Source organism: Barbatula barbatula (assembly GCF_947034865.1).
Source record: "Barbatula barbatula genome assembly, chromosome: 25".
NCBI classification, from domain to species: Eukaryota; Metazoa; Chordata; class Actinopteri; order Cypriniformes; family Nemacheilidae; genus Barbatula; species Barbatula barbatula.
This window is the reverse complement of record NC_136788.1, coordinates 13,617,685-13,644,494: the sequence shown is the minus strand read 5'-3', so window position 1 is coordinate 13,644,494 and position 26,810 is coordinate 13,617,685. Positions and strand designations below refer to the sequence as shown.

Here is a 26,810-nt window from a genome sequence, read left to right as displayed (position 1 = left end):
GGGTTTTTTTTCTCACGGTGAAGGTGTGGTCACATTAAGCTTGTGAAATGTCCTCTAGTCTTGGCCAGTGTATTAAAGAACTCTATGCGTTCTAATGCATGTTAATAGAAATGAATGTGAAGTAAAACTTGCGCCGCTGGGTGAAATTCAAACTCGCAATCTAGTACAGCGTGCATGAGTCATTGTGATTTTTAGTGCAAACAGGACAACTTTGTATGTAAAGTAAGCAAGCATTGCAATGCATATTAACAAAACATGTTGCCTCTATATCGCCATCTCTGTTTGTAACATAAAAGTGCAGGTGAGTATACTCAAAGGTTCTCCTAAGAACCGTTTCTTACTTATTTTTTGATAATAAGTTAATTTCATAATAACTTATTTGATGATTAGCCCTATTCCTGTTTAGCATCGTGTTTCTTCTCCAACCTGATGCTAAAAAGCAATACTTTGATGTATTGGCTCAGTCACGTGCCTGTAATGACAAGAGATGAGGGTACTCGTGCAAATAAACATTTCAGGAAAGACATTCTTCAATATACAGAATTGATTCCAGCAGCCTGGGTAAATAACTCCAGGAGCAAGGATGCAGGCTCCTGATGATATTTTGCCCCTAATGGCATTCCTTGAGGAGAGAAGATAGATTGTAAGAGAAGATTAGATGAGGTTTTTCTCCCTTTACTTCCACATTTCCCCTTCTGACATCGCTGCTAGCCGGCTAGGCAATTAGCGGCCCGGTTAGTTCTTCACCGCTATCACATCCATTAAAAATGATGAACGTGAACTGGTCCTTCACACTCCTTCCAGCTGACCTCCTCTAAGACCCACCATTTGCTTAAAATGAGGTATTTTCAGGATGTTTTAGGCTAATCAGAGCAACCTAGCGATGCATTTGACATTAGCATAACCTAATCTTTATTTGCCACAGGTGGTTGATGTTGTTTTTGTAGTACATGTAGCATTAAAGTTTCCATGGTTACAGTCTTGCATTGGTTTCACTCTGAGCTGCGCACACGCATGGTCTCTGCTTCCTACAGAGACAAAAACACAATTCACTGTCGAGGGAAGTCTGAAAATGATATGATAAACAGGGAAGATTTCTTGAATCAGGGGTAATTGAATGGGCAGCGTTTCAACCGAGGACCTTTTGCATGTCTATCGTGTGCAGTTAGATGTAGTTTTGATTAAATAGTGAGATTATGATGAAGTAATTGTATTCACAAACAGTACAGAACATTTAGATTCATTTTGACACTATGGACGCCAACAAAGGTCAAGGTCATGCATTTTCTTTTCTTTTTAAATAAAACGTTGGTTTTCTTATTAATCAAATCAATGTGCAGTCACAATTACATTTTTGTCTACAAAAAATGGAATAAAATGATAACAAAATGCTGTATAAAATGTGTTTCATCTGAGAATACGCTTTCCGAATATTTCAGTCAAATCACCCAAAACTTTTGAAGCAAAGTGTACATCAATATGAGTAGAGGGAACATTGGCTATAACAGATCCCATCTATTGAGCTTGGAAAAAAAGTCACGTCATTGTTTGCTAAAAAAACTAACACATGTTTATCATTTGTATTCCAGGAGCATTGTGAACTGCAACCTGCGTGTGATTCAGCCACGAGCGTTTGCTAAGAACCCCCACCTGCGTTACATGTAAGTTCTGCGATCTTCTTATTAAACACGTCATTTCATGAGTTCATTGTTTGTTCCTTCAGACCCATCCACCATCATATTGCTGAAGATAGATCGGGTTCTGCTGCTCATCCAGAGCAGGCTGTAAATCTTCTTAAGTAGGCCGTGTTCAGCAAATGGGAACAATGCATTTTGTGTCTTTGGTTGCTGTGCCTTGTATCGTGGTTGTTCTTATAGCCTCCTTATTCAAGAAATGCCCTGGCCTTCCATGCATAATATACAATGATAGAGCTCTCCGCAGTTAATAAGGAGATTTAATTATAGCGTGTTTAGAATATTGCATGTCACACAATCGCATAACAAGTTTTGGAATAACGTTACTTTTTCCAAGTTGCATTTCTATTAGGAAAAACATTGTGTGCAAACCATTTCGATCTACTGCAATTCGTTTTTTTTATATTATGCAAGGATAGCACTTTTACACATTGGGAAAGTAAATTTTAGAAAAATGTACACATCCCAACATTGTTGCTGAGCACCTCCAGCAGCCTCGAGCTTGCAAGTGTCCTCGCGAGTTTCTTTTAATCTCAGAAGACCAACCATGCGAAAGGGTTGTTAATACATCATCATTGTCTGTAGTCGTTTAATGGTTTTACAACGCTTGACCGAAATTAATTCTTTCGATAATTGGCTCAACCGCAGAATAAATTCTTTCGACTTCCTCTTTCGGTCGGCAAAGACCCCCTGTTATGTGCGCTGTATAAACAGAGGTTGTTTGAGGTTGGGCTGAGTCGTGGAGGGGGATGAAATGAAGAAACATGAGAGGGAGGGAGGCCGAGAGATGATTTACTTAATGAATGCTCAATAGCATAAGTGTGACAGCTCTGTTATTTCCCAATTTCCTGCCGGTGAGCTGCAGAAAGGACATGGAATGGTGTACTGTCACCTCCACAAAGAGCGCCCTAATTTGAGCTGTCCATCACAGCCTGCAAATGCACTTCTTATTTTCTAGCTGTCATAAACCTACGCATATTCAAATGTATTGTGTGTATGTGTTGGCGAACGCTCCGCGAATGTTTGAAAACCCTTTGTGTCATGTATTTGTCAGTACATATTTCCAGGGTAAAGACTTTAGGAGGTTGTGCAGGAGCATCTTGTCAACCTTCGGCAACGATGTGGACAGTTGTCTGAAAATATGCCGTTTATAAGGGTCAATAAACAGTGTCACTTTTTGGGGTACGCTATCCCTTTAAGTGTCCAGATACTTCTGGTTGGTCAATGTGAGCAAGACATTGGTATGTCTTTCTCTGAGCGCCCTTGGGCATTTATGAACTGTCTGTGCATGTGATTTAGAGAGGCAGTGTCCTGCAGAATGTGACCCAGAAGGCTACAGTAAACCATAGTTTCTATTTGGACTCTCATGTGTGGTCTTTCGCCTCCACAGAGCACTGACTTTTACGAGTGAGAAAATCTCTGAGATTTTCGTTCACGACAAAGAAGCAAGTCAGGTCCCCAGAAACAAAACGGCAGTGTTCTGAGCCAATCCGCTTGTTTTGTGCCCCTAACATTTGACGTGGATGATTCATACATCAGCGCTATATTCTCACAGGGAACTTAAGTTATGACTCCAGCAGGTCTGATGATTTGAGTGATAATAAATGCATTTTTCCCCTTCTGGATCAATACACACAATGACAGCTAGCAGAGGGAGACAGTTATGTTTTGTTAAACGAAAGTATCACTCTTCACCGATTAAATGTCAATGCTCAACAGTGTTTGTCTCAAAACTATAATTGTAGGGTTTTTTGGTAGTTCTTAACTTTAGCTCTTTGTGACTTCCCGGAGGAGTTCACAGTTTCCTTTCGGTATGAACTTAAATATTACATTTCGGGCGTTTCTCCTAAATTTGCTTAGAAGAAAATGTAATAGATACAAACGAGACATACATTGAGTAAGGAGCGGAACGAATGTTTTGACAAAAATAATCCGGATTTAAGTAGATTTGTTGAGTTAAGTTTGTAACATTAAGATCTCATCTCTAACTCTAATGGAGACATGGTTAACGCATTATTTTTATGAATTATGTATATTGAAAATGATGCAGTTGCGCAATACCAACACAAACTCATATGCATGAGATAAATCCAGTGTTGACTTTTTGGCAGTTACTAGAGATTCTAGTGAATCTTCGACCCTTGCGGTAAGAACCTCTCTGTTAAAAGTGCTGTTGCTGCATGTTTGTTCCTTGTTTTTCGAACCCTGGCCGCTGAAGGAAATTTGTTTTCAGCCCACTTTAGATAAAAGACAAAGAAATCAATACAAGAGGCTATTGCTTTCAACCGGCTTTGGTCTACCTTCTTTGTGAAGTGAGGCATTCGCTTTCATGTGTCTACTGGCCATGTGTGGTGAAATGAAAGGTTGCCATATGGGTTTCTGGAGGAGAGTCTTTTTTCATTGGCTGAGATGAGAGAGGACACAAAATGTCTTCAGGAATGGTTGTAAGTTGTAAAGGTTATTCCTGTGAGGAATGGCAGTGGAAGACCAGAGACTAACTCATTAAACCCACCTGCTTCTCACCGCCTCCCCCACACCGAAATGTCACTAACGCAAAGTCTTCAGAGAGAGATTGCTTTTTTATGGATTGTTTGAAGGTGGTGTTGATTCTTTCGCGTATTCGGTCAAAGTATTTGTTTGAAAAGCGTAATTTAAGCAAAAGTAAGTTGCACATTTTGACTATCACGTTACTTCACATAGGATGTGAGTAGTTGACAAATATGCATATTAATGTATCGCGAACAATTTAAGCAATAAAAAAACTAAAAATGAAGATAAATCTCTCTTATGCTATTTTACAGTATAGAAAAAAAAAATCAATTATTAGCGGTGTGTTTTCCAACTCCCCCCCCTGTTATATCACGGTTATTGTCAACCGGTATATTGTGATATCCCTAACTGTAATCATAATTTTTTTTCTAAAACAAACATTTTCATGTCGCTTGGTTTCTACTCCAGCACTGTCGCATCAGATTGCTCCGCACATTAATCACCAAATATGATCTGATTGGCTGTTATTGTGCCGCATTGCGCAAACTTTTGCCTCCAGTGTGAACAGATAAATTGCTTAACGCTGAAACCTACCATGTTGTGCCTGCTTCGGACATGCTGTAACGATGCTTGCAGGATATTTTTTGGCATTCCTCTCCAACCCTAGCTGTTCAGCCTCATGCCAGTTTGCCTTGAACTTTCTCTCTATCACCCTTTTTTAGTTTTTCAAGCTTTGTCTTCCTCTACAAACTGTCACTCGTAGACTCTCTTTCCTATTGTTCTTTTTCTGGCCTTGCCATGCAAACCTTGTGTTTTAATCTTTTTTCCATCGCTCTCTCTCCCCCTCTATCCATCCTTCACTCTATCTTTGTTTCTAAGATGGCATTATTTATTCATGCCACTGTCGATGTGGCTGCTGTTTTATTCCCCTCACAACGGGAGAAGCGCGCTAAAACGACTTACATCTTTTCCTTCTCTGTGAAAGGACTCCAATATGAGCCTTTGACTTTGTGGTTAGTCAGTTAGCCGTGTTCCCGTCCCCGAAACGAATCGGGACGCTCATCAGTAATGGTGATACAAAGCATCGTCTCCGTGGGCTTGGAAGGCCCAGATGCCCCACGAGAGCTTTATTTGGCTTGGTGAAAGTTTGACGCCTTTTTCTTTTGCTCATTGAAATATAAATCAGATATTAATGATGATGCCTGTTTGTGATTTCGGGGAGGTGTGTGAAATGCAGACTTCAGCTTTCGACTGACTAATTGCGTTTCCGCAAGGTGTTATTTGCGTTATTGCATTATTCATTTGTGTCAGATGTGATCTGAAGCTTAAGGAACATGATTGGCTGAAGGTAAATCTGAAGCCGTGAGTAAGGTACAAATTGAGATGATAACACTTTGTTAGAGGGTTCAATTTGTTTAGCATTAGTGACAAAGAATGCTGATAACTCTCATTTTCATGTCTGTAATGCATCAACTATTATAAAGGAATCTTAACTTATTGTTAAGTGTTACAAGGAAATCAGTTCAGAATCTAGCGTTCCTAAACTAGTAGTGCATGGCCCTTGCAATGTCTCCTTTTGAAGTCTGTTCAAATGAGTTCCCAAAAAGGTTAAAACGCAGAGGATTCAGACAGAAGTTACATCATATTTTGGCCTACGGGATTTCACATTGTTCTATTCATCTCATTTTACTTCCCATTACGAGCCCATGAATCCTGGCAATGAGACCATCGCTCATCACGACCCATGATGCATTGCAATTCCACATCACAAACTTTTCAAAGACTGTCCCCTTAAGACCCAGCGCAGCGGAGTGGCACAGACAAAGTCAGTTGTCTGTAGAGGTCATAAAGTTCTATTCTTTTGAATATGTGCGGTACTCACTGTCCCCAAATCTCGTATATTCTGCAATCACTGCAGAGTCATTTTCTCTCTTGCTGTTTCTTTCTTTGTGTCTCTGGCTATCATTCTTCGCTATTTTATGTCCTTTCCTTCTCTTTATCTTCCCCGCGCTCATTTTGTTCCATTTGATCTATCCAGACCACAGGTTTCAATGGTGGTTCCTCTAAAGGTGGTTACAAAATTACATGATTTACACAAATGTCTGGATGTGCAGTGTTTCATCATTTTGGCGAGAACTTGCGTATTGTGAATAATTTGATGTTTAATTATCGCTGGATGTGGCTCAAGCTGATATATCGACTGAGATGAAATGAGTACATGTGAAATGAAATGCCGGGTTAGTGCAGAGATCACACATCCGTCACTGTTAGAGATGGGAGGGTTACTAGGGCGGCCTTTGGCCAGATTTCATCCAGACTCCCACGGAACAAACTGTTGTGTGTGTGGTGGAGTGGCACTGAGCTGTGGGTGGCGATAGGCCTGCTGTGGGTTTGTAGCATGCAGTGCCATGCGCATTTGTCCCTCTTCACAAGGAAATTTAGATTTTGCCGCTGTAATACCGCAGCAGCTCTAATGCATCCATCCTTCAGTCGTTCACATCCTCGTTTAAAAAAATCTGGAGTTAAATGCCAATGTATGTGACAGTGATGGTTTAATATGTGATAAAAGCTTGTGCTCTCCCTCGAATTCCATTAGTCTTCTTCTATAAGTCCTTCTAAACTGTTTTAAGTTGATGACCCAGATTTTGACACCCCTTCCCTGTGTGAAAGAAATCTTTTAGTATAGCCCTTAAATATTTTACATAGGTAAAGGTATGTTAAAGCGACAGTTTGACCTAAATTCTTCAACATTTCTTCAAAGAACAAAGAAACCTGTAAATACATTTGTCCTACTATGGAAGTCATGTTAGCCAAGAACTGTTTGTTCATGTGTGTTCATCAGACCAAGAAATGTAGACAGATTTTAAACAACTTGAGGGTGAGTAAATGAAGATTTTTGGGGGAACCCTCAAATGCATTGTAAATGATGCCAAGACACTTTTTAACTGACCATTTTGTAATGACCTCATAAATCGATTAGTCATATCACCTATTGTTCAATTTCCTTTAAGGGTCTTGATGCAGCAGACGGCTATATACCGTATATATATTTCCAATGGCCTGTTAATATGGTATCCATTGTTGTTTAATAAGAAGTATGGTCCCTCATAGCCTAACTCAAGCCGCAGCATCAACGTCATTTCTGTGGGGAGATGTCCTCATGCGGTGGGATAAAAGCTCTCCCTGGCATACACAAGAACAGGTCTGCACCATGAGAGGGCCAACTAATTGGCTTCTTTGTCAGCGATGTGTCAAAGGTTTTTTTTGATAGCCATAGGTTCTGCCATGGTTTCTTTTAAACATGTTAGAAAGAAATGTGGAGAGAGAGAGAGAGAGCATGTTGAAGTGACAAGCAAGGTCCAATGGTAGCTTATTCATACGCTTTTTAAATGAGTAGATCATGAAAACATTTTAATTGTCATTGTTTATTCAAACATAATTTCCAAAAATGTATGAAGAAACTTCATTATTATCAATGACTCTTATAACTATTATAACTATTATACATTTGACCCTTAGTGTTTGTAATGTAATGTGTATTGAAAATGAAAGTTATCACATACAGTATTAACCCTCTTGTCATTTCAAATCTGAATGACTTTCTTTCTTCTGCAGAACACAAGGTAGGTAAAAAGAAGGTAAATTTTAAGAATGTTGGTAACTGAACAATGCCAGTACCCATTCACTTCTATCGTATAGACAAATAACCAATGCAAGTCAATGTACGCCGTTGTTCGGTTACAAACATTCTTAAAAAAATCTTCTTTTGTGTTCTGCTGAAAAACGCATATCTACTGATATTCCCAAAAGAATTAGTCATTTTCAATCCACACGTCAACGAATGTAGCAGGGTTTTCCATATTTTATTTCTGCTATTGTACTCTTAATTTCACATTTGATCGATTGATCGCTTGAAGCAATACCACTATCATCAGTCCATCAGTCATCACGCACATCACACCTGACACGCTATTCACACCTTTTATGAAACGCCGTCCATTTGTCTAATGTGTGTTTTTCCACTAAAATAGATTGAGGGCTATATGATGGAGTGGTGTGATTGCCGATTAAAGCTGTCAATCAAACGGTGAGAATGGTACTTGTGGGATGGGGTCTTGCCCGCGCTGTCCTCGGCTGTCAGTCAGTCTGGATGCTGAAATCGTGAAAACCGCAGTATTGACTTGCAGTGCATGTGGTTGTTCATCTTCATTTAAATCTTTCTGGGTTTTTTCGTTCTCAAGGACAAATTTGTACTTCATCGGACCTTGTGGCAAAAAATATCGCATCATTTTTAAAAAGGTCATGCCTAAGGTAGCCCCGCCCAAAGTCAAATTTAATTGACCCTTCCAAATAAAGTTTCAAATCAAATGTGTTCTGATTGGTTGTGCATGCAAGTGCATTCACAATCTCTCTCTCCCTCTCTCACACACACAGAACAAAAACTCCTATCTTAAAACACCTTCCTTGTACTATACCATCAGGAAGCCACTGACCTCTTACATTCTTATTCGATAGAAGCGGCTCACGGTATCAGCTGGGCTAATGGGCTGCGATGCTCAGATGAGCCGGGCACAGCCTATGCTCTCCCCTGGGAGACCACGCCAACCCTGCTGACACTATTTGGATCAATACGTCCGTTGCAGAACCCCGCGCTGTCCGCTGAGCTGTTACCTACCGCAAACCAATCCCGGGGGGATGGCAGCATGCGCCTTTTATTTTTACAGACCCTTTTTCTGACATCCGTAAAATCTGCCAGTAAGCGCAATGCACAGAGAGAAACAGCAACGGTATTGGAGGGATGCAGAGGGAGAAGGTGCTTCACAACGCGGTTTGAAATAATGATCTGAAGAAATGATGATGGAGGAAAAGAGAGTGGCAGCGTGATGGAGAGAATCGAGAGTCATGAAAGAGAGAGCGAGAGATGCATATACATACAAACATAGACTTGTGTCAGAAGAACTGACAGCTCTGTGTACACAAATATCGCTGTTTGTGCGTGCTTGTTTGCTCCTCTGAGTCTGGCGTGTTCAGTATGCACAATCCGCGTTTGTTTGGTGCCGGGGCGGAAAGTCAAATAGTCCTCTGCCCCATTTGCAATATCATTGTAAACTGTGTGTATATTTATTTTGGTAGACTATGACAGTCTCTAGACTATGGATTTTGTTTAAAGAAATTACCGCAAATGAACAATGCTAAACACGCTATCACAGTTTTTTCAGGCAGGCGCAAAACTTATATGGCACAGATAAAACCATGATAGCATCATTTGCATTTTCATTTTTGGTAGTTTTTTTTAAAGAAAATCCCAATATAGTCAGAATTGCTTGTTTTTTTTGCAAAGTCCAGCAAAATATTTTAAACAAAAAATTGTGACCTCTCTAGCGCCATCTCTGTTACTTTACGCACCTTTTTTGATGCACTTTTAAATGACGACACTACCTGACATTTTGAAATCATCAGCTCAACTTATTTGGTATCAGAAAGTTAACTTGCGAAAACATATTTTGGTTGGTTTAGTTTTACCTGCAAAAAGTTACGTTATCACCGCTTTAAAGACAAAACACATAAGCAAGCACCAGTCGAGGCCAACCATGCCAAATGGAACAGTTAGATCCTAGATTAGTGTCCCTGCTGGTTTATGCTCTTAGGAAAATGATGTTTAGCTCCTACCAAGTTATGATTATAATACTTCATTATAATCCCACATTCCCACAAGGGCACTGCAGCCCTTGGAAAGCAAAGCTCAGTATTTTGATGATGGACCAAGTTTGCCAGGTGCACCTCTAATGCGCCACACGCTTGCCCGCGCTATAATTAAATCTGTTCTGCTAATGATCTCATTAAAACACACAGAAAGTAAAAAAAAGAGCTACAACACTTTCATTAAGTAATGGCATGATGGAGTGAAGAACTTTGGCAATGGACTTTAGGCCCTTCTTGATCCCTGGGGCCCTGTAACAGATCTTTTGCTCAAACGGCAGCCCAGAGTGCCATTGTCGGACGAATGGTGTATTTTAAATCTGGGAAAGAAAATCGGAAACTCTCAGTTGTTCTTTCTCTCACTTATTGTGGCTTTTTCCGGCGCTTGCTTTTGCTCCGCGTTCCACTTTTAATCCATTTTCACACAGACAAAAAGCGTGCAGAATCCGCTGTGGTTAGGTAGGCTTATCTTTCAAAACATGTTTTGGTTTGGTTAAAAAAAGAGAAGAGGAAAAAAGGGCGGGGGAGAAGATGGAGTATTAGGTCTGGACTCCTTGCTCTTGTGTTCAAAGTTGCACAAGCTTGGATGAAGCCTTTGTCTAGAACTTTATTACAATATGCTGTATGCAGGAGATAGCCGGCCGTGCTAGTCTGAGAAGATCTCTTCACCAAGTTGAAGTGGTCCTTGCTCTAGTTGGGCTCGCTAATAAGTGGTTGCGTTAAAGTGGGCCCTGATTCGGTTTCTAGAGAGCTTAGCCAGAGCTGCTGTATAAGATTTGAACTTGAGTGGTTAGGTTCTCAAGTGGGTTGTTATGGTGTTGGAGACTGGCTCTTTTGAATTACTCTTTGGAAAATACTATGAATTAACATGCTGGTCTAGACAGGTTTATGCTGGTCTAGATGTTGGATGGCAGATTGCAAGCAGCGTTTTTTCATTCCAAACCAGTGTCATTCCAAACCTGTATGACTTACTTTCTGCTGCAGAACACAAAACAAGATATTTTGAAGAGCGTTGGCAAGCAAACAACATTGGCCTTCATTGACTTCCGTTGTATAGACACAAAACCACTGAGTCTGTTCTCAATATATGTTCTTTCGTGTTCCACAGAAGAAAATAGTCATATACAAGTTTGTACAACATGAGGGTCATTAAACGATGCCACATTTTTGCATGAACTACACCAGTATGAGTCATTTTCCATTCAACACAACACATCTTGACTAGCATGGCTGTTTTGTTTCAGGAGGGTTGTTGGATGTATAAGCTATGTTGCACTCGTATTAAAGAAGTGGTTGCCAAGGCCGACACTGGCAGCTCACCGTCAGCGGTGTAGGTGTGCTACGAATAGATTTTCCCGATGTTGTCGTTGGCGCCGGGCCATCAAGTAGTCACACGTGCCAGTTTCAAGGTACCATCTGTGCTTGCCGCACAGGATGCCTCGGCTCGAAAACAGCACAAGATGGCCCCTGTTTCCTCCAATGCGTGCCCAGACCATCAAGACAGCATGGCTGCTGTTTTCCCCTCCGGCCTGTTGCCACGGTCATAAAGCATCTACAAAACGCCATGGGGGCCACTTGGCAGCGTGTTACTGCTTCATGTCGTCGGCGGTATCACAGCCATTATAGTTTGTTTCATTCGGGAGGGGGTTTAGCTATCTAACCAAGAGCACCAGTGAATATACAGAGATGGTTAATGAGTGCATGAGAAAGTTCTGCACACTGCAAGCGATGTTGTGAGGCTCGAACGCTTTCCTCAGCGTGTCTGTGAACCAACCCAACTATTTAATGACCTCAATCAGCTGTGAAACGCATGCTTTGAAATTCCTGGTTTTAATAGAGTGGGCGGACCGTGGGCCAGTAAAGAGCTGTTTATGCAAGTCACCGTTGTGTTGTGACAGATCTTTCGGCAAATTGGTCTTGGTGTGAAATAAATAAGTGATTATAGAGAAATAAAGGTTTAAATGTGTGTGCTTGGATGATGAGGGTCATTGCAGGTAGAGCAATCATGGCGAATGAGATGGTAAGTGCCATACAGCTCTTTTTGGCTTGTTGTGGATGGAGGACTACAGAATCGTCTCTTAGACAAAAATCCTTATCAACTTTATCCGCATTCCAGATTCCAGATTCAATCCTCAGGACGGTATCAGATGTGGCATGCCATGTGCACGTCCTTCTCGCTTAGTTTCTTTACAACCCATTTGCTCGTGTCAGGCAGCAGGTTTTCAGTCTTGGACCAATGAGGCGACACTGAAGTCCCATGTCACGTGCAGTTAGTCTAGGGTGTGAGATTGTAGGGAGGTCATGGAAGCGACAACTCATTTTTTGCACTAGTTGAAGCCACCTGCCCGGATGACGTATGTCACACAAAACAGAGTCTCGCAGGACAGGAACATGTGTGAATGGATCCTCAGGCCAAACGTGTGACCTTCTTGGTGCTTCGTGAATAATCCCACTATCAACAGGATAAGAATTTTAACTTTAATCTTGATAAATGATCTTTCATGTTGATCAATTAGCCAAACAAATATATTTGAAGAAATGTAATAAATTAACTGTAACTTCATTTAACTTCAATGAACTAAGATTTTTATCAATTAAATAAATGCTGATAAATCATAAATTTCAGTTTAGATTAAATAACAGTTTATACATTTGATAAATGATAATTAACCTACAACGTTGATTAGTTAAATGATTGTTGATACATTTGATAAATGACAAATGAACTTTAATTTTGATTACATACATTAATGTTAATAAATGTTGATAGATTTGATAAACTATCATTTTACTTTAATTTTGATTAAATAAATGATGTTACATTTTGATACATTTGATAAATGATAAATTAACTTTAATTCAGATTAAATACATAAATGTTAATAAATGTTGATACATTTGATAAATTATCATTTTACTTTACTTTTGATCAAATAAATGATGTTACATTTTTATACATTTGATAAATGCTAAATTTATATAATGATACAAAATTATAATTTATATAAAAACTTTTTTTATTGGAGAGATATTTTCCATACAGATAATCTTGACAAAATCAAACGATCCTCCATATTTCTTTAATGATAAACTAATTTAGATTTTTAAACAGTTGATACATTTTGAGAATTGTGATAATGATAAATCAATGCGCTTGCATGATGAAGGATATTACCGGGAGAGGATGGAAAAGATTGACTGATACTAATAACTAAGCTAAAAAGGCTTAGAATTCAGTTTTTTGTAGCGTAAATGCATATTACATATAGTATGTTGCCTACTACACTATTTATGTATGTAAACTAGTAAGAAGTAGGCCATGCTAAGTAAGAAGACATATTTTCACTCTAGAACACATATGAGCCAAATACTGAGGGCGAATGTCTTGAGCAAATAAATAGCATCACCAAATGACAAACCAGTCTTAAAAGCCATTAAACTATTTATTGCAGCGTATGTACTGCCCTTTTGGTGAACACACCGAGTTATAACCGTCGTTATTGTGCATAAAATACTGGTCTTGCCGACTATTCTTACTCCGAATAATACAGCTTGTTTAAGTAATTACGAACGATTGTGTAACACTAGCATAGAACACAGCCTGTAAGTGGGGTCCTGTTGTGCCTTCTGTGGATTTGATCATTCGATCAAGATTATACCACTTACACCAGCCCCGCACACACAGTCTACATCTTTCAGTAAAGTGCCTACATGTTTGATTTTTATGCTTTTAGTGCCTTTCTTAGGAAATACGTTGAAGAGAGAGAGAGAGATCAAAAAGCTGACAGAAGGGGGGTCAGGTAGAAAGTCCCTGAAAATATTTCAGAGCAATAAATCAGCGTGCATTTGCGTCATTTAGACTTTTAAGCTCTACTTTGGGGTAATAGAGGTGATTTGGCAGGGGCGCGAACTCGCAGATGGCTTTTTCTCCAGCTCAAAAATCACATGTGTGTCTGGGCACCGTATGCCATTGACTGCACAAGACTGTCTTGACTGTCAGTGACCGATCGACGCTGCACAACAAATGAAGGCCACTGGATACCTGATAAGAATGTTCAAGAGATCTGATAGTATACGCATGCAGGTGCGGTCTACCCCCTCCGCAGGTGGATGGAATTTGGAACAGAATGCAATGGGCTGTGCCTAAGTGATAACACTATCTCTTCCTCTTTTTATTACGGTTTCCTGTCTTCTTCCTTGTCTATCATTCGGGTCTTTTTTTGTCTTTTCTGTTTTTTTTCTGTTCCCCATTCTCTCACAGTTACTGAGAAAGATGGCTTGTCTTGGTCATCTCATTAGTTTTACCGCCTTGCGTCAGTGACGCATTCTGCCGTCCCTGGATTTGTTTGATTATTATTCCGCCAGGTCGCATCTCACATCGGCAATGAGCCGGTCACATTAAACAACCTTGTTTGTTTGAGTCTGGTGACGGTTGGTGCTGTCTGTGTATCTGGTGTCTTTTATTTCAATGTTTCAATCTTCATGGCTGTGTAAACAGGAAGGTACCGTTAATAGCATTTTAATACTTAAGTTTGCTTACGAACGTGACCTGTTTTTGCGGTGTCGTCCTGTTGAAATGATACTGCAATTATATATACTAAAGGCTTTAAAAGATGACACTAAGGTCACATCTTTAAGGCTGCCGTGATTCCCATCCTTGTTTTTATTGGCTGATATTTGAAAGCATTCTTAGACAGCTGATGATTGTAAAACCATTGTGATATTCCCCACATCTCATTTCTCTGTCATCTCATGAAATTCTAATTAAATGCATCTCATCTTCTGCCACCGTGATTGCCGCGGTCCACAACACGGAAGAAAGAAAGAGAAACTGAGTTTGCAGGAACGACATCAAATTTGTTTAAATGCTTATCTTTCATTATGTCCCTTTGATGAGGATTGTGGGAATTTAACCTGGAACCTCACCCTTCACTTTAGTATCTTTTCGTTTCCGGTCCTTCAGACTTTGCAAATGATGCTTTCACAAGGAGCTTAGTGTCTTCCCGAGAAAAGCTTGTATAGGCCACACAATACCCCTCGAGTCTGCTTGCAGAGATAGCGTGGCACCAGGTACGACATGAGGAAGCTATGGAGACATTCGTCCTGCAAGCTTCCTGTCCAAGCCGCCTGTGACAGCGGACGCCTCCACCAGGCGCATTGGAGGACAGTATTCTCCCTGACCCACATGTCCATCGTCTGCGGCACTGCCAGGCCAGACAGCTCATTGTTTCGAGAGATATGAGCAAGTTGGAGCCAAGCCGTGACGTGAATGTACTCCAGCTGAGCCTGTTTCAGACAGAGAAATGCGCGCACACACAGAGTTTGTGCATGTGGGAAGTGTATGCAGGTCAGCATGGTCATTAAGTTAACAAGACCGTACCAAGTTTGTAAACATGACCCGGTGATCTGACCTGGCCAACCTGTGGCGTTACATTTCAATGCGTAGTCAAGTCAATTGGTGTTTTTTATTTTCTTTCCAAGCACGTACTGTATATCTAGATGCAACAAGATGTACAAAATAATCATGTGCACAAAATGAGTTGTTAACATAAAACATATAATACACAAAACACACAATACAATGTTAAAATATCAATTTTAATGATACAATGTATATGTAAATATAGGTGTTATGTTGTGTTTAATATATAAAGTTAAACAGTAAAAAAAGAATTATTTCCCAACATTGAATAATAGTTTTGCTATACAGTAACATTATCAAAGAAAAGCTGAGCGTTTTTCAAGAAAAAAGAAAGCACCCAACCTGGAGGACCTGGTTCTACAAATGTCTTATTTTCATGCATTTCCTGTTGAAAAAGGAAATTGGCATTACTAGTCAGTGATAATGAAGGATAAAGGAACATATTCAGTTTATTGGATTTTATGCCTCTGCATACAAGAGGAGTCATCACTCTTTTTGGACCATTTCCCCAGATATGACATTTACATACTTTACACTTCAAAAGTTTAGACACACCTACTCATTCTTCAGTTTTTACTTCACACATTTTAGAATAAAAGACTGTAAACTATAAAATAACACAGTTTAGATTGGAAATTACGTTGTGATGTTGTTAGACAATGTGAATGTCATGATCCTGTGCTCCTTGTCAGGAGATTTCTAGTTCTGTGGACAGGGTCGAGACAGTACCATGTCTTTTGTGCTTGTTGTGTTTTGTGGCAAAGCACATGGTCTTTGTTGTCACTTTGCGCCATGTCATCTCCTGTCGTGAGTCTTGGCCCTGCCCCCTTGTTTCCCCGTAATCTTCCCATTAGTGTTTCATTACCCTCACCTGCCCAGTGTAATCATACCTTTTGAGTTTCCCCGATTTATGGCCCACTTGTCTTCAGTCTAATGCTAATGTTTGTTTTGACTCTTACACAGAATCCTTGTCTGTCTAGTTCCCTCCGAAGAAGTGAGCATTGTATATTTTGGGTTTAAAAAGAAAATAAATAAGTTACCTATCCTTGGTTCTTGGATTTTTAAAGCTATCATTGGTTCTTGGGTAAGTATTTTGTTTCATTTGCTATCTGCATCTGTTTTTTTCATGTCAGATTGATGATAGTGAAATCATATTCTACAGTGTTTAATTTCTTCAAAGTATACATTTTAGTTTATACATGCACGTATATAAATGCACAATTCATATTGCTTTGCAAAACTAATTCTAAGCATTTAAGTAAGTTTAGACCAGAGAGGTTTCCAAGATCATTAAAACGAAAGGCAATAAAGTGTGTCCAAACTTTTGACTGGTTGTGTAAATAGTTATAGTACTTTACTAAATGCCACTAAGCCTCTCAGGCACAAACAGGTGTCACTGCTGGTCTTGAAAAGCTCTAATCTTCTCTTTTTGTCGATCTTTTTATATAGCATTTTGGCTGCCTGCTTTTGACCAATAGGGTAGCAGAGAAGGGTGAAAGATGCAAAGTGCCGCGGGCAGTTATGCCAGCTGCTTATTGGCAATTTCATCAGCTCTTTTTCTGTCCCTGCTTTCTCCTTGGACATGCGCACATAGACATAAATTCTTCATCCATGATAACTTTCATTATGAAAATCTTATATCCAAAATCTAGTGAGCTGCCTAGACCTACCTTGACTGTACTATAGGGGTTCATAGGCACACTCCTGATGTGAAGATTCTTCCCAAAGATAGATGTGCAGTTTAAGAGTATTTTGTATAGAATGAAATCCCTGAATGCACAGGTAAAAAAGGGTCAAAGATCGTGTAGGAGGAAAAATTATATTTGTACCGGAAGTCAAGAAAAAAAGGTGTAGAAAGACTCGTTACCCACATATTTGGATTAGTCGTGTATTTTTGTTGACCAGATCTGTTGTATTGGGACTTCTTCCAGAACGGGAACGAATGGAGGCAGATCCCGGACAACAAAACACAATCGCGATCGGGCTGGAGAACGTGCAGGCTTTTGTAGCGCATTTTAGAAGACAACAGACCGCAAAGTTTAGGAACAGCACACACAAACAACATTCTCCCCACAGTGGCCAGTTTCTGTCAGGTCGTGTCTCCCATAAGCAATGTGTTTTCCTTTTTTACATTCCTGCAACACAAATTATCTCCCAATTATAAATATCTGAAGTTGACACACAAAACCCCACCGTAATAAACTAAAGCCCTCAGTTTCACAGCTTGGACAGCTGACAACACTAATTGATACCCCATGCCTGGTACCCAACGGAGTGTTGGCAATCTCACACTCTGTGCTGTAGAAATGCCCTGAATGGATTTTTCCAGCAAAGTCATAAATCTTGTCACGTGAATTGCGGTTCTGAGACGCGGGCCGGTCAGAGATCATTAAAGAGACAATTAGCGCACAGACCTGGGGCCCGTGACGCATCACGCCCTGGACAAACATATCAGTCACTATCACCATTTGTGTACCCTCCAGAAACGTGCCTTTGACAGTGCGCTGCTTTACCGAAGGTCAACTCCAGGGGGAGCGAATACGTATTCAGACTGACGAATAGCTCCCTACTGAGCAGAGAAGAATTTTCGTTTGCGTTTCACTGTCCTTTGTTGCAGTCCTTGAAGGCCACTGGTAGGGATAACTGTGTCGTAGGCACCTTCAGGGTTCTGGGAAGGGATTCACAATGTATCATTGATGTCACTGTGGTGTTGGGCGGTAATGACCCAAGGTGGTAAGCTGGCTTTCTCTAGAGAAAAGCTGTATGATGCGAGTCCTTTATTGAAGCTGTTAAAGAAAACAGCAACATTAGAGGTTGAAGAAGTGTTTCTTTGTTTTAGAGTGCATACTTATTTTGAATTGTACCGTGTGTGTGCAATAGCATATATTTAAGATGCTTTTGAGTGACGGTTCCTGTATATCTTTAAGAAAGGCCTTGGTTATAGAAAAATATATAAGCATTAGGAGAATTCATCTATACGCATCAATAGACGTTGCTGCTAAATAAACCCTTTCAGATTGATACACGACTTCTACGCTCTTCTCTTCTCACCCTGTCTTTGTTTATTACACAACAGCGTCTGGCCGACTGTACGTTATCCTTTATATTACCTTTTATATAACTCGCCCCGTGGTGATGACCTGCCCTCAGCTGTAAACAACCTGAATTTGGCATTGAGAAATCCATTCTATTAGAAGTTAAGTCCTGTAAGAACTGTCCGCCGTGCATTCGTCCTTGTTTAACTGAATGTAGGCTGGTTATTTATTTATCCTTTTATTTATTTTTATTGCAGGGTGAATTAGCATTTAAAGCAAGCTTACAGTATCTGGGACGATGCAGAAATCCATGAATAACTGACAGCTGCAGAGAGCAGACAGGCGTGAGGCCGAGGCAGCCGTAGAAACTTGTCTGAACAAAGCAAACAGTGCGATACATTGCTGACAGAGGGATTTGAATATCCATTTGCGGGAGGAGGCGGTCAGCCTTGAAGAAGAAACTCTGACCTTGAAGAAGAATTTGATAAATGCCTGTTGACGTAAAAGTAGGAGAGATGGTGGTTAAAAATTCATTCAGACTTATTTATTTTTCATGGGACCTTTTTGGGGGTGAGTCAGATTGGTGTAGGTTTGTTTTGTGCTTGTTTTTGGCTTTTTTAGAAGCGATTATGGATGCTCCCTAAGTTGTGTGACGCCAATTTGGATTTTTCAGTTTTTTCTTTTATATTTACTAGAAAACATTTTTTCACAACACTGAGGATAAATATTTGACGACTTCAAGGTCTTTTGAAGGTTTGAAAAGGCATCGGGGTCTCTTAGAAGGAGGAATTATAATAGGAATAAATAGGATTTATGATATAAAATATATTTTCTCATCAGGGCTGCCAAGCTTGTTCTGGTCTTGGTTTCGCATCCACGAAATCCCGTAGACAGTGTTATTTCTCCTGATGGAGTGACACCTGTTGTCTGTTGTTTACAGGTAGAAGAGCCTCTCTCATGGTCCGCTGGTTGGCTGAGGGAAGCTCAGGGCCTGCCCCTGGCCCTTGGTTACCTCTTCATGGATAGTTACCTCACCGACGACTGCGGGCTATGTATCTAATTGCTGTTTTATGGCCGTTTAGCCTTCCCTGTGACTCCTCAGCGTGTATTATTGATGAGACGCTACAATCCCAGAACAGCCAAAGCTTTTGGCCAATGAGAGTGGAGGTTACTGTCACGGTGTGTGCCAAAACTGCTCCATTGTCATTCAGCAGTGTGAATGTCATGAATATCAGGGATAATTTCACATAGCTGAGCTTCAGCGATACACAAGTGGAAATATGAGGTAATATGGCTTCATGCTTTCTTCCATTGTGTGCGCTGAAGGATTCATCTTTTAACCTCACAAAGATGCTCTCGTTAAATCGAGGAGGTTTGTGCATTGGGACTGATTTTTTTCTAACTCTGTTTGGTCAGGGGACCGTTACGAAATATGAAATGGTTCGTCAAAGCATTGCGCCAAATAGATTCGCTGCGTGAATAGCACCTGACTTAAAGGGATAGTTCACTCAAAAATGTATTCACTCTTATGTCAATCAAAACCTGTGTATGACTCTTTCTTCTGTGGAATATAAGAGACGATGTTTTGAGAAATGTCTCTGTGGTTTTGTGTTTGTGTAGTCAATGGGGGCCAATTTTGTTTGGTTACCGACATTCTTAAACATATCATCTTTTGTCTTCTGCAGAAGAAAGAAAGCCATAAAGGTTTGGAATGACATGAGGATGAATAGACGATGATAGAATTTATGTTTTGGGGTGAACTTTCCCTTTAATATTGTCTCTTTCCATCTTCGGTTACAATTGCAAGCTGTGTATTATGGTTGCTTATCACGTTTGATATCTGATTTGATTATTTATTTCTTTATTGCCTCTTCACCAAATCCAATTTTAGCTGACATTTCTTCTGACTGTAACGAAGTATGACCTTTTTAAAGGACACTTCCTGTAAGTGGACAGCAGTTAGGGTAGCTGCCCGACGGGTGGAGCCCCTTTTATGCTTTCATGTCCCTGCAGTGCATTCTGCGATGTCCATCATTTTATCCCTTAAAACTCCTCTTTTATACTCAAAATGAATACCTGAGCCCATCTGTCAACTGTGTGACGTGAATGGTTGCAACATGCGTGTGACTTCGTGTAGGGCGCACCGCTTTGTGGCTCCCCAATAAAGGCTCAATAAAAATTGCTGAATGAATTTGTTTTCATCATTATTCACCCTTGAGATACGTCAAATCTGTGAAAAGAGAAAGGAATGATTTTTAGACATTTTGAAAAGATGACTGTCACATTTTTATACAGTTAAATGAATTGTGACTGGTGCTTTCAATCTTAAAAAAACTTGCAAAAGCATCATTATAGTAGTCCATGTGACTCGTGCTCTTCCTTCTAAGTCTTCTGAAGGCATGAGATAGCCTTGTCTGAGAAACAGAAATGATTTTGCAATTTTTATTTTGAGGTGAACTGTCCCTGTAATTGTGAATTTCAAGCTGTCTGCGTGATTCATAATGTGTTTCTATGAGTGTTGAGGCTGACGACCACATCGATTGTTAGAACACCCAAAACGGCCGTGTGAAAGCGTTTGCTTGGTGAATGCGGTGTCTGGTTTTGAGCTAATGAAGCTTCCACAGTAATTCCTCTCTCTATGCTAATGCAGGTGAATGATCTGTTTCAATAAGGTCCTTAACCCTTCTTCCATGTCTCGCACACCCCGCACTCCAAACTGTTGACACGGTAATGACATCATTCGTATGCACTGCTTTGAGACAATCCCGTCTTTACATCACCATAAAGAGTGGTAGCGTGCCTCCACACATGTAGCCGTGCTAATAAACGTATAAACATATACGCGTGTTGTCATTATCCGGCTAACAGGAGACCTTTAAAGGCTCTCATTCTCTGGTAGCATATGCCTGGCTTTTCCTTGAAAGTTGTTACGGTAATTGATTGTCTGCACCAAAGGATTATTTGGGAGCTAAACTTCCTTAAGGGAGTAGAACGATAAAGGCACATCTTAGTTTATTGGCCTCTATTTTCAAGCTAACGGCGTGTGTGATTATTTCTTTCTTTGAAATGCCGCTGTCGCTCCCTCATTGAAGCTATTGTAGCGCTCGCATCGATAATTGCGTAATACTTTATGAGAATAAAAAGCAAAAACAGAGGCGAATGTTTCCACTTATAAATACTGTAAATACCGTCAAGAGGTCTGGTAGTTGTCACAGATGTGACACAGAGGGAAGAGCGTGTGTCTACGAAAGGTGGGAATATCGATTTGAGTTACAATAGAATTCATACTCTCATACATACAGTCTTACTTTTGCTGCAACAGAAAAAAATCGATATAAATGTGTTTACTGTAAATTAGTTGCTGCATGAGCTTCTAGAAGTTTGTCGTTCTTATTAAGTGTCGTTTTTTTTGTCTGTAAAAACGGTAGATTTTCAAGCAGATATATAATAAATTGTGTTCCTTGATCATCTCTTTAGAGAGAACATTGTTTGTTTTTATTTTCGTAAGGTTTTGTTGGACTTTTATATCTTACTTGGTCTTCTGTATATAACCACCTAGAACTGGAAAAACGTTTATGGGCAGTTGCAGGATTCTGGTTTTTCAGTCAAATCCAAAAAATAAAGAACATTTTCAGAGCATTTGTTTATTCCCAATATAATTAATCATCTGTATCTATGTTACTAACCCCCTGATGATATTGTCTAGACATCAGAAAAATGTCAGTCTATGCTCAAGTTTTCTGCTTTAAAACAGGAAAAATGCATGTGTTATGTAAAAATGACGACACATACTTTTCTGTGAACTGAAATGTACAAACCAGGAGAAATAATACCCAACAAATGGGTTGACTCTTGAAAGAACTTAACATACACTCTAAAGATGTTTGGTTATTTCAACCCATCATTAGAATCTTGTTGTTATGATATCACATCATGTCATAGTTGGCATGTCAGAGTTTGTTTAGGTTTTATCATGCATTTTTCTAGCAGTCAAGAGTCATGATGGACAGCGCTCTTGGTCAATGAATTCTTCATTTTGTCCTGATCCTTTAACCTCCTTTAATACACACAGTCCAGATGAACTCTTCTTATTGTGTGCTAAGAATAATAATGTTCTCAACAAAAAACCTGAAGCCCGCGTGTGTCCCCGTGGAGGCCACCTTAATAATCTCTATCAATTTAATGAGGTGATTAGAATGCCGAGGGCATGCAGGAGCAGGAGTGGGCGTGTTCCTCAGAAACTTGCGTTTGAGGAACGGAAGGTTATTTTCGTTTTTAATTTATACATTTTGGTCTTTGTTTCCCCATGTCTGAGGTGGGCGTCAGGACAGTCGTGGTGTCTGGGTAGCCGCTTCCCTGCCTCCGTCCTGCGGCACAGGAAATAAGGAAAAAAGAAAGCGTGAGGTTTCGCAGGATGATGTTGCTATGGCAACTAGTCGAAGCAGCGAGTGCTGGTTATTGCTGCTGGAGATTCCTCATGCGCCACACGAGGGACAAGCTAAGCGTATTCAGATGAGCATCTTGAACTGACTTTGTCGAACTGACTTCGTCTTTAAAATGGGCAACAAGTGGGCGTTTTGTTTTAGTGGCTTCCTCTTTTTGAGACCTTTCTAGGGAGCACTTGTTTTTTAGTGGCATTTACAACTTTATTCTTTATTAGATGCTTTCAACTTCATATATTTTTAAAAACATTGGCAACAATTATGTAATTTTAAGACATTTTACTGTTTGATTATATGAGATTTTTAGGCTTCTCCTTAAAAGGGATGAGGCGTACAAAATGAGGTGCAATGATCTTGCTTTGCTGTCCGTAGCTACCGACATAGGTTCAACTAAAGGGCTGCTGGTAGTCCCTGGTCCCATGGGCAGCGCTGGGCGTTAGGATGCATCTGTATCCATCGATTTTCTGTCATCTGGTCCTGATAGCATCTGAACAGGGCAGTGTCCGGGTATTAAGTGATCTGAATAAATATTGATAAAGAAGGCTTGATAGTAAGGCTCATAGGTTTCGGTTTCAGCCCCGTGGGGGGCATTACTTGCTCCCAGAAGTCTGTGTGTAATTGTGTATGTCAATACGCTAGAGAAAAGATTTGAAGAGCTGATCTGTTTTGTTTCTTGACCTTCAATGTTATCTTAATTGAAATACTTTGTATTTGCTTGGATTACAGCTGTATTATTGCATTTGATTCCTCTGCCGTAATTTTTACTGGAGCTGTCAAACAAACATCATTTAGAAAAGTCTTGGTTCTGTTTTATATATCAATTCAACTTCCATTTTGACCTCCTACTTCTAAAAGCTTGCCTCTGAGAACATTCCTTATATGCTTCAGACATTTGCCATTGTATTGAGTTTAGTAGCTTTTAAGGCCGTGGGCTTTCTTCATCTCGATTTAATTTGGTGTCTTGAAAATGACCAAGTCTCTGTTTATTGGATTGGTGAGGCTGCAAGGTTCCACACATCCACACTTATTTATTTCATAGGGTGGCCACGTTGTTTTTCTCTCCTGTGCCTTTCTTTGTCACATTGTCACAAGTAGTCAATGTTGATGTCATTTAACTCTCTCTATATCTCTCTCTGCAGAAACTTATCCAGGAACCCTCTGACGACTCTTTCATGGCAGCTTTTCCAGCATCTTCAACTCTTTGAGCTGTAAGTAAAATCTAATTTTCTTGAATTAGATAATACTTAGTAGTATCCTACTTTATTTCGTTTTCTCCAGCTTGAACCCATTGGTGTAAATTGCCTGATGCTTTAGATATGTAAAATGTAAATCAAGCAAAATAGGATTTGGATTCGAAGATTAAGAGATGGTGCTGATGTAATGGTCAGAAGTTATCAGGAATAATATCTATAGCAACCAGTTCACCAGTTGGTTCACGCTATTACTTAAAATGTACTGAGATTTTGAAATACTGGTTTTATGTGAGACAGAGAGGAAAATAAAGTGCTTAAATGGCTTTTTGGTGTGTCAAAAATAGAAACGGGTGTCTGTCAACTAAAGGTGCTAAGCAATTACAGTTTAGACAGCTTCACTGATTATAATGGGAGCAATTTAGTTTTGATGCATCAAAGGTTTTCTCTTCAGTTCTGCTGTAGATATGCTGTAGGTGTATTAAGAGTGGCTCTTGCGAGGTCAGTTAGTTACCTGTGATATGGAGTAAGTTTTCAATTATTACAAATGTTTCTAGATTGGTATACAATAGAATGTTCACAAAAGGGTAGAACCAACCTTTATCCCTGCAAGAGAAACGCATGCAATACGAGCAAGTCGCTAGCTCCCATTATAGTAAATCAAGAAAAGCTATTTCATAATTATAGTGGAGGTGTTATCATGGTGTTGCCCAATGAAGCGACATGCAAACACCAATCAACTGAGTGCATTGAGTCTTTACCCCGCAGGCTTCTGTGCCCCCGCATGTATGTGTTCATGTGCGTGACTAGACGTGATATTTTAAGCCAGGGAAGCAGGACAGCTCCTCTGTGGTTGGCCATCTTCCCTGCAGGGTTAGCACGTCCTTTGGAGATGCTCCAAGGAGAGAGGCACTTTTGGGTTTCCCGGGAGATGAAAATGTGTTGTCTGTAGAAAAAAAAGCACTAACAATTTGTTTGTACATGCTGTCCTTACATACAATATATATTTAGCAGTTTTCCAGTTCCAGTTGGTCCAAACAAATATTCAAATCCAATGAAGTTTGTTCTGTTATGTGCTCTTTCATTTTAAAATTTCATATACTGTATATGCTATTTATATTCTCTTCACGTTTTAGAATAATAGTAAACCGATCAAAACCGGATTAACACATTTGTGACTATTGGGATTATGTTGTGACTAAAAGCATCCAAAATAAAAGAGCTACATATTATATTTTAGCATCTTCAAACCCTTTGCCTAGAATTTGCTCAATCATACACTTGGCATTTTATCATCAAGTGTATCAACCTGACAAGCTTTTCAGACAGTACTGAAGGAATTCTATGCTGGACTTTTATTGACTGCTCTTTACACATTATTTGGTCCAAGTAATCCACTTTAAAAATGATAAACATTTGGTTTTCTAATGAAAGAAATGAAAACATTGGCACAATTAAATTTTTGCATACAATAATAATTTCAAACAATGAAACGTGTTATTAAACGATTTTTGAGAAACATTTTGGTAAGTGATCCTAAACGGTTGATCTGTCAAATTATAATTGCAACTCTGTGATCTGTGTTATCTGAGTGTGAGATTAGTAGCTTCGTTTGTTTTTTTTTTTGTTTTTTTTCAATGTTTCAGATTTGCTTACATTTGATTTCTGATCCAGAACTAGTGAAGATTTCAATATTCTTTCAACATCAAAAGGAAATTAGGACATTTTGAAGTTCCTCATGCTTGATTCCTTCATACTGTATTCTGTAATAAAACAGCAGCTGTAAAGGAAATTACAAACTTCTGGCAAGTCTCAGCTATACTTAGACAAGTCATACGATTGCATTCATTTCATATGATATTGAGTGATATTGCAGCATGAAGCAGTCATGATTATAAGGGGCACCATACAGCACCCATAATGCATATTTGGTAGTATCTAAAAATAAGTCAAAGTGGATTTTAGCCTTTTTCTGAAGCCGACTGTTGAGTCTTATGCATAGTTAATGAATTAAAAAAGAAAAGAAAAATGAACTGATCCTAAACATCAAAGAGCAGACTGGTCGGAATATAAAAGTTAAGCAAACCATCTCGAATCAAAGAGTTGATGGAATTCAATGTTTTTTCCATCAAATTTAATTACTAGGCTACACATCTCTAAGATTACAGTCGTGCACAAAGGCACGCACATGAAATCCCCCTGTGTTGATATATTTATACTTGATTTCAGATGGTTGTTGTTGCACTTTAAGTGCTTCTATTATCAGCTTGTGACAGTCAGCTGGTCGTCATGGAGCCCGACCACTTGGGATCACATCTGTTGATTAAAAACAGATAAGCTGGGAGATGCTTCCTTCCTTTTATCATCGACATTGTGGCATGGAGAAGGCAGCATCTATGCTTTTTGTGATCGTTCTTAGTTGCGTCGATAGTTGCAGAAAATTGTATAGTATAAAGACATTTATGTTTGAACTTGATAAAATGTATTTTCGTTTGTATGTTGAACATAATTAATATTAGGAAAGATTTGAAATGAGAGTTTAGTCCATGTGTGTATTCAATGAAGGCACATAGATGTTAGTGTACTTCTAAATATTGAAGATTTTCAAATTGATGTAATTTGTATACCTCAACCATTTATTTATATTTTTTATACAATTTCATATAATTTCTTCATATTTTATATATAAATATACTTTGTTTAGTTTGGCTAAAAATGATGTTTTACTAAAATATGTTTGACCTGATCAACAGCTCAACTACAGAGTAATTCAGTGCAATTTAGCATAAATCTGCAAAGGTTTTGACTTTGTTTGGGCCTGTTTAATATTAATCATT

General features: G+C 39.4%; 1 protein-coding gene across 1 annotated transcript in view; it reads left to right on the top strand.

Moving 5' to 3' along the window:
- The window catches only part of ntrk3a (neurotrophic tyrosine kinase, receptor, type 3a), a gene marked incomplete at its 5' end in the record, with an annotated part of 111,933 nt that overhangs the window by 1,287 nt on the left and 83,836 nt on the right, over positions 1-26,810 (top strand). Inside the window, 2 exons of the mRNA XM_079450925.1 lie at positions 1,590-1,661; positions 23,923-23,991. Coding sequence (XP_079307051.1) covers positions 1,590-1,661; positions 23,923-23,991 — 141 coding nt within the window. The remainder of the gene's footprint in view (positions 1-1,589; positions 1,662-23,922; positions 23,992-26,810) is intronic.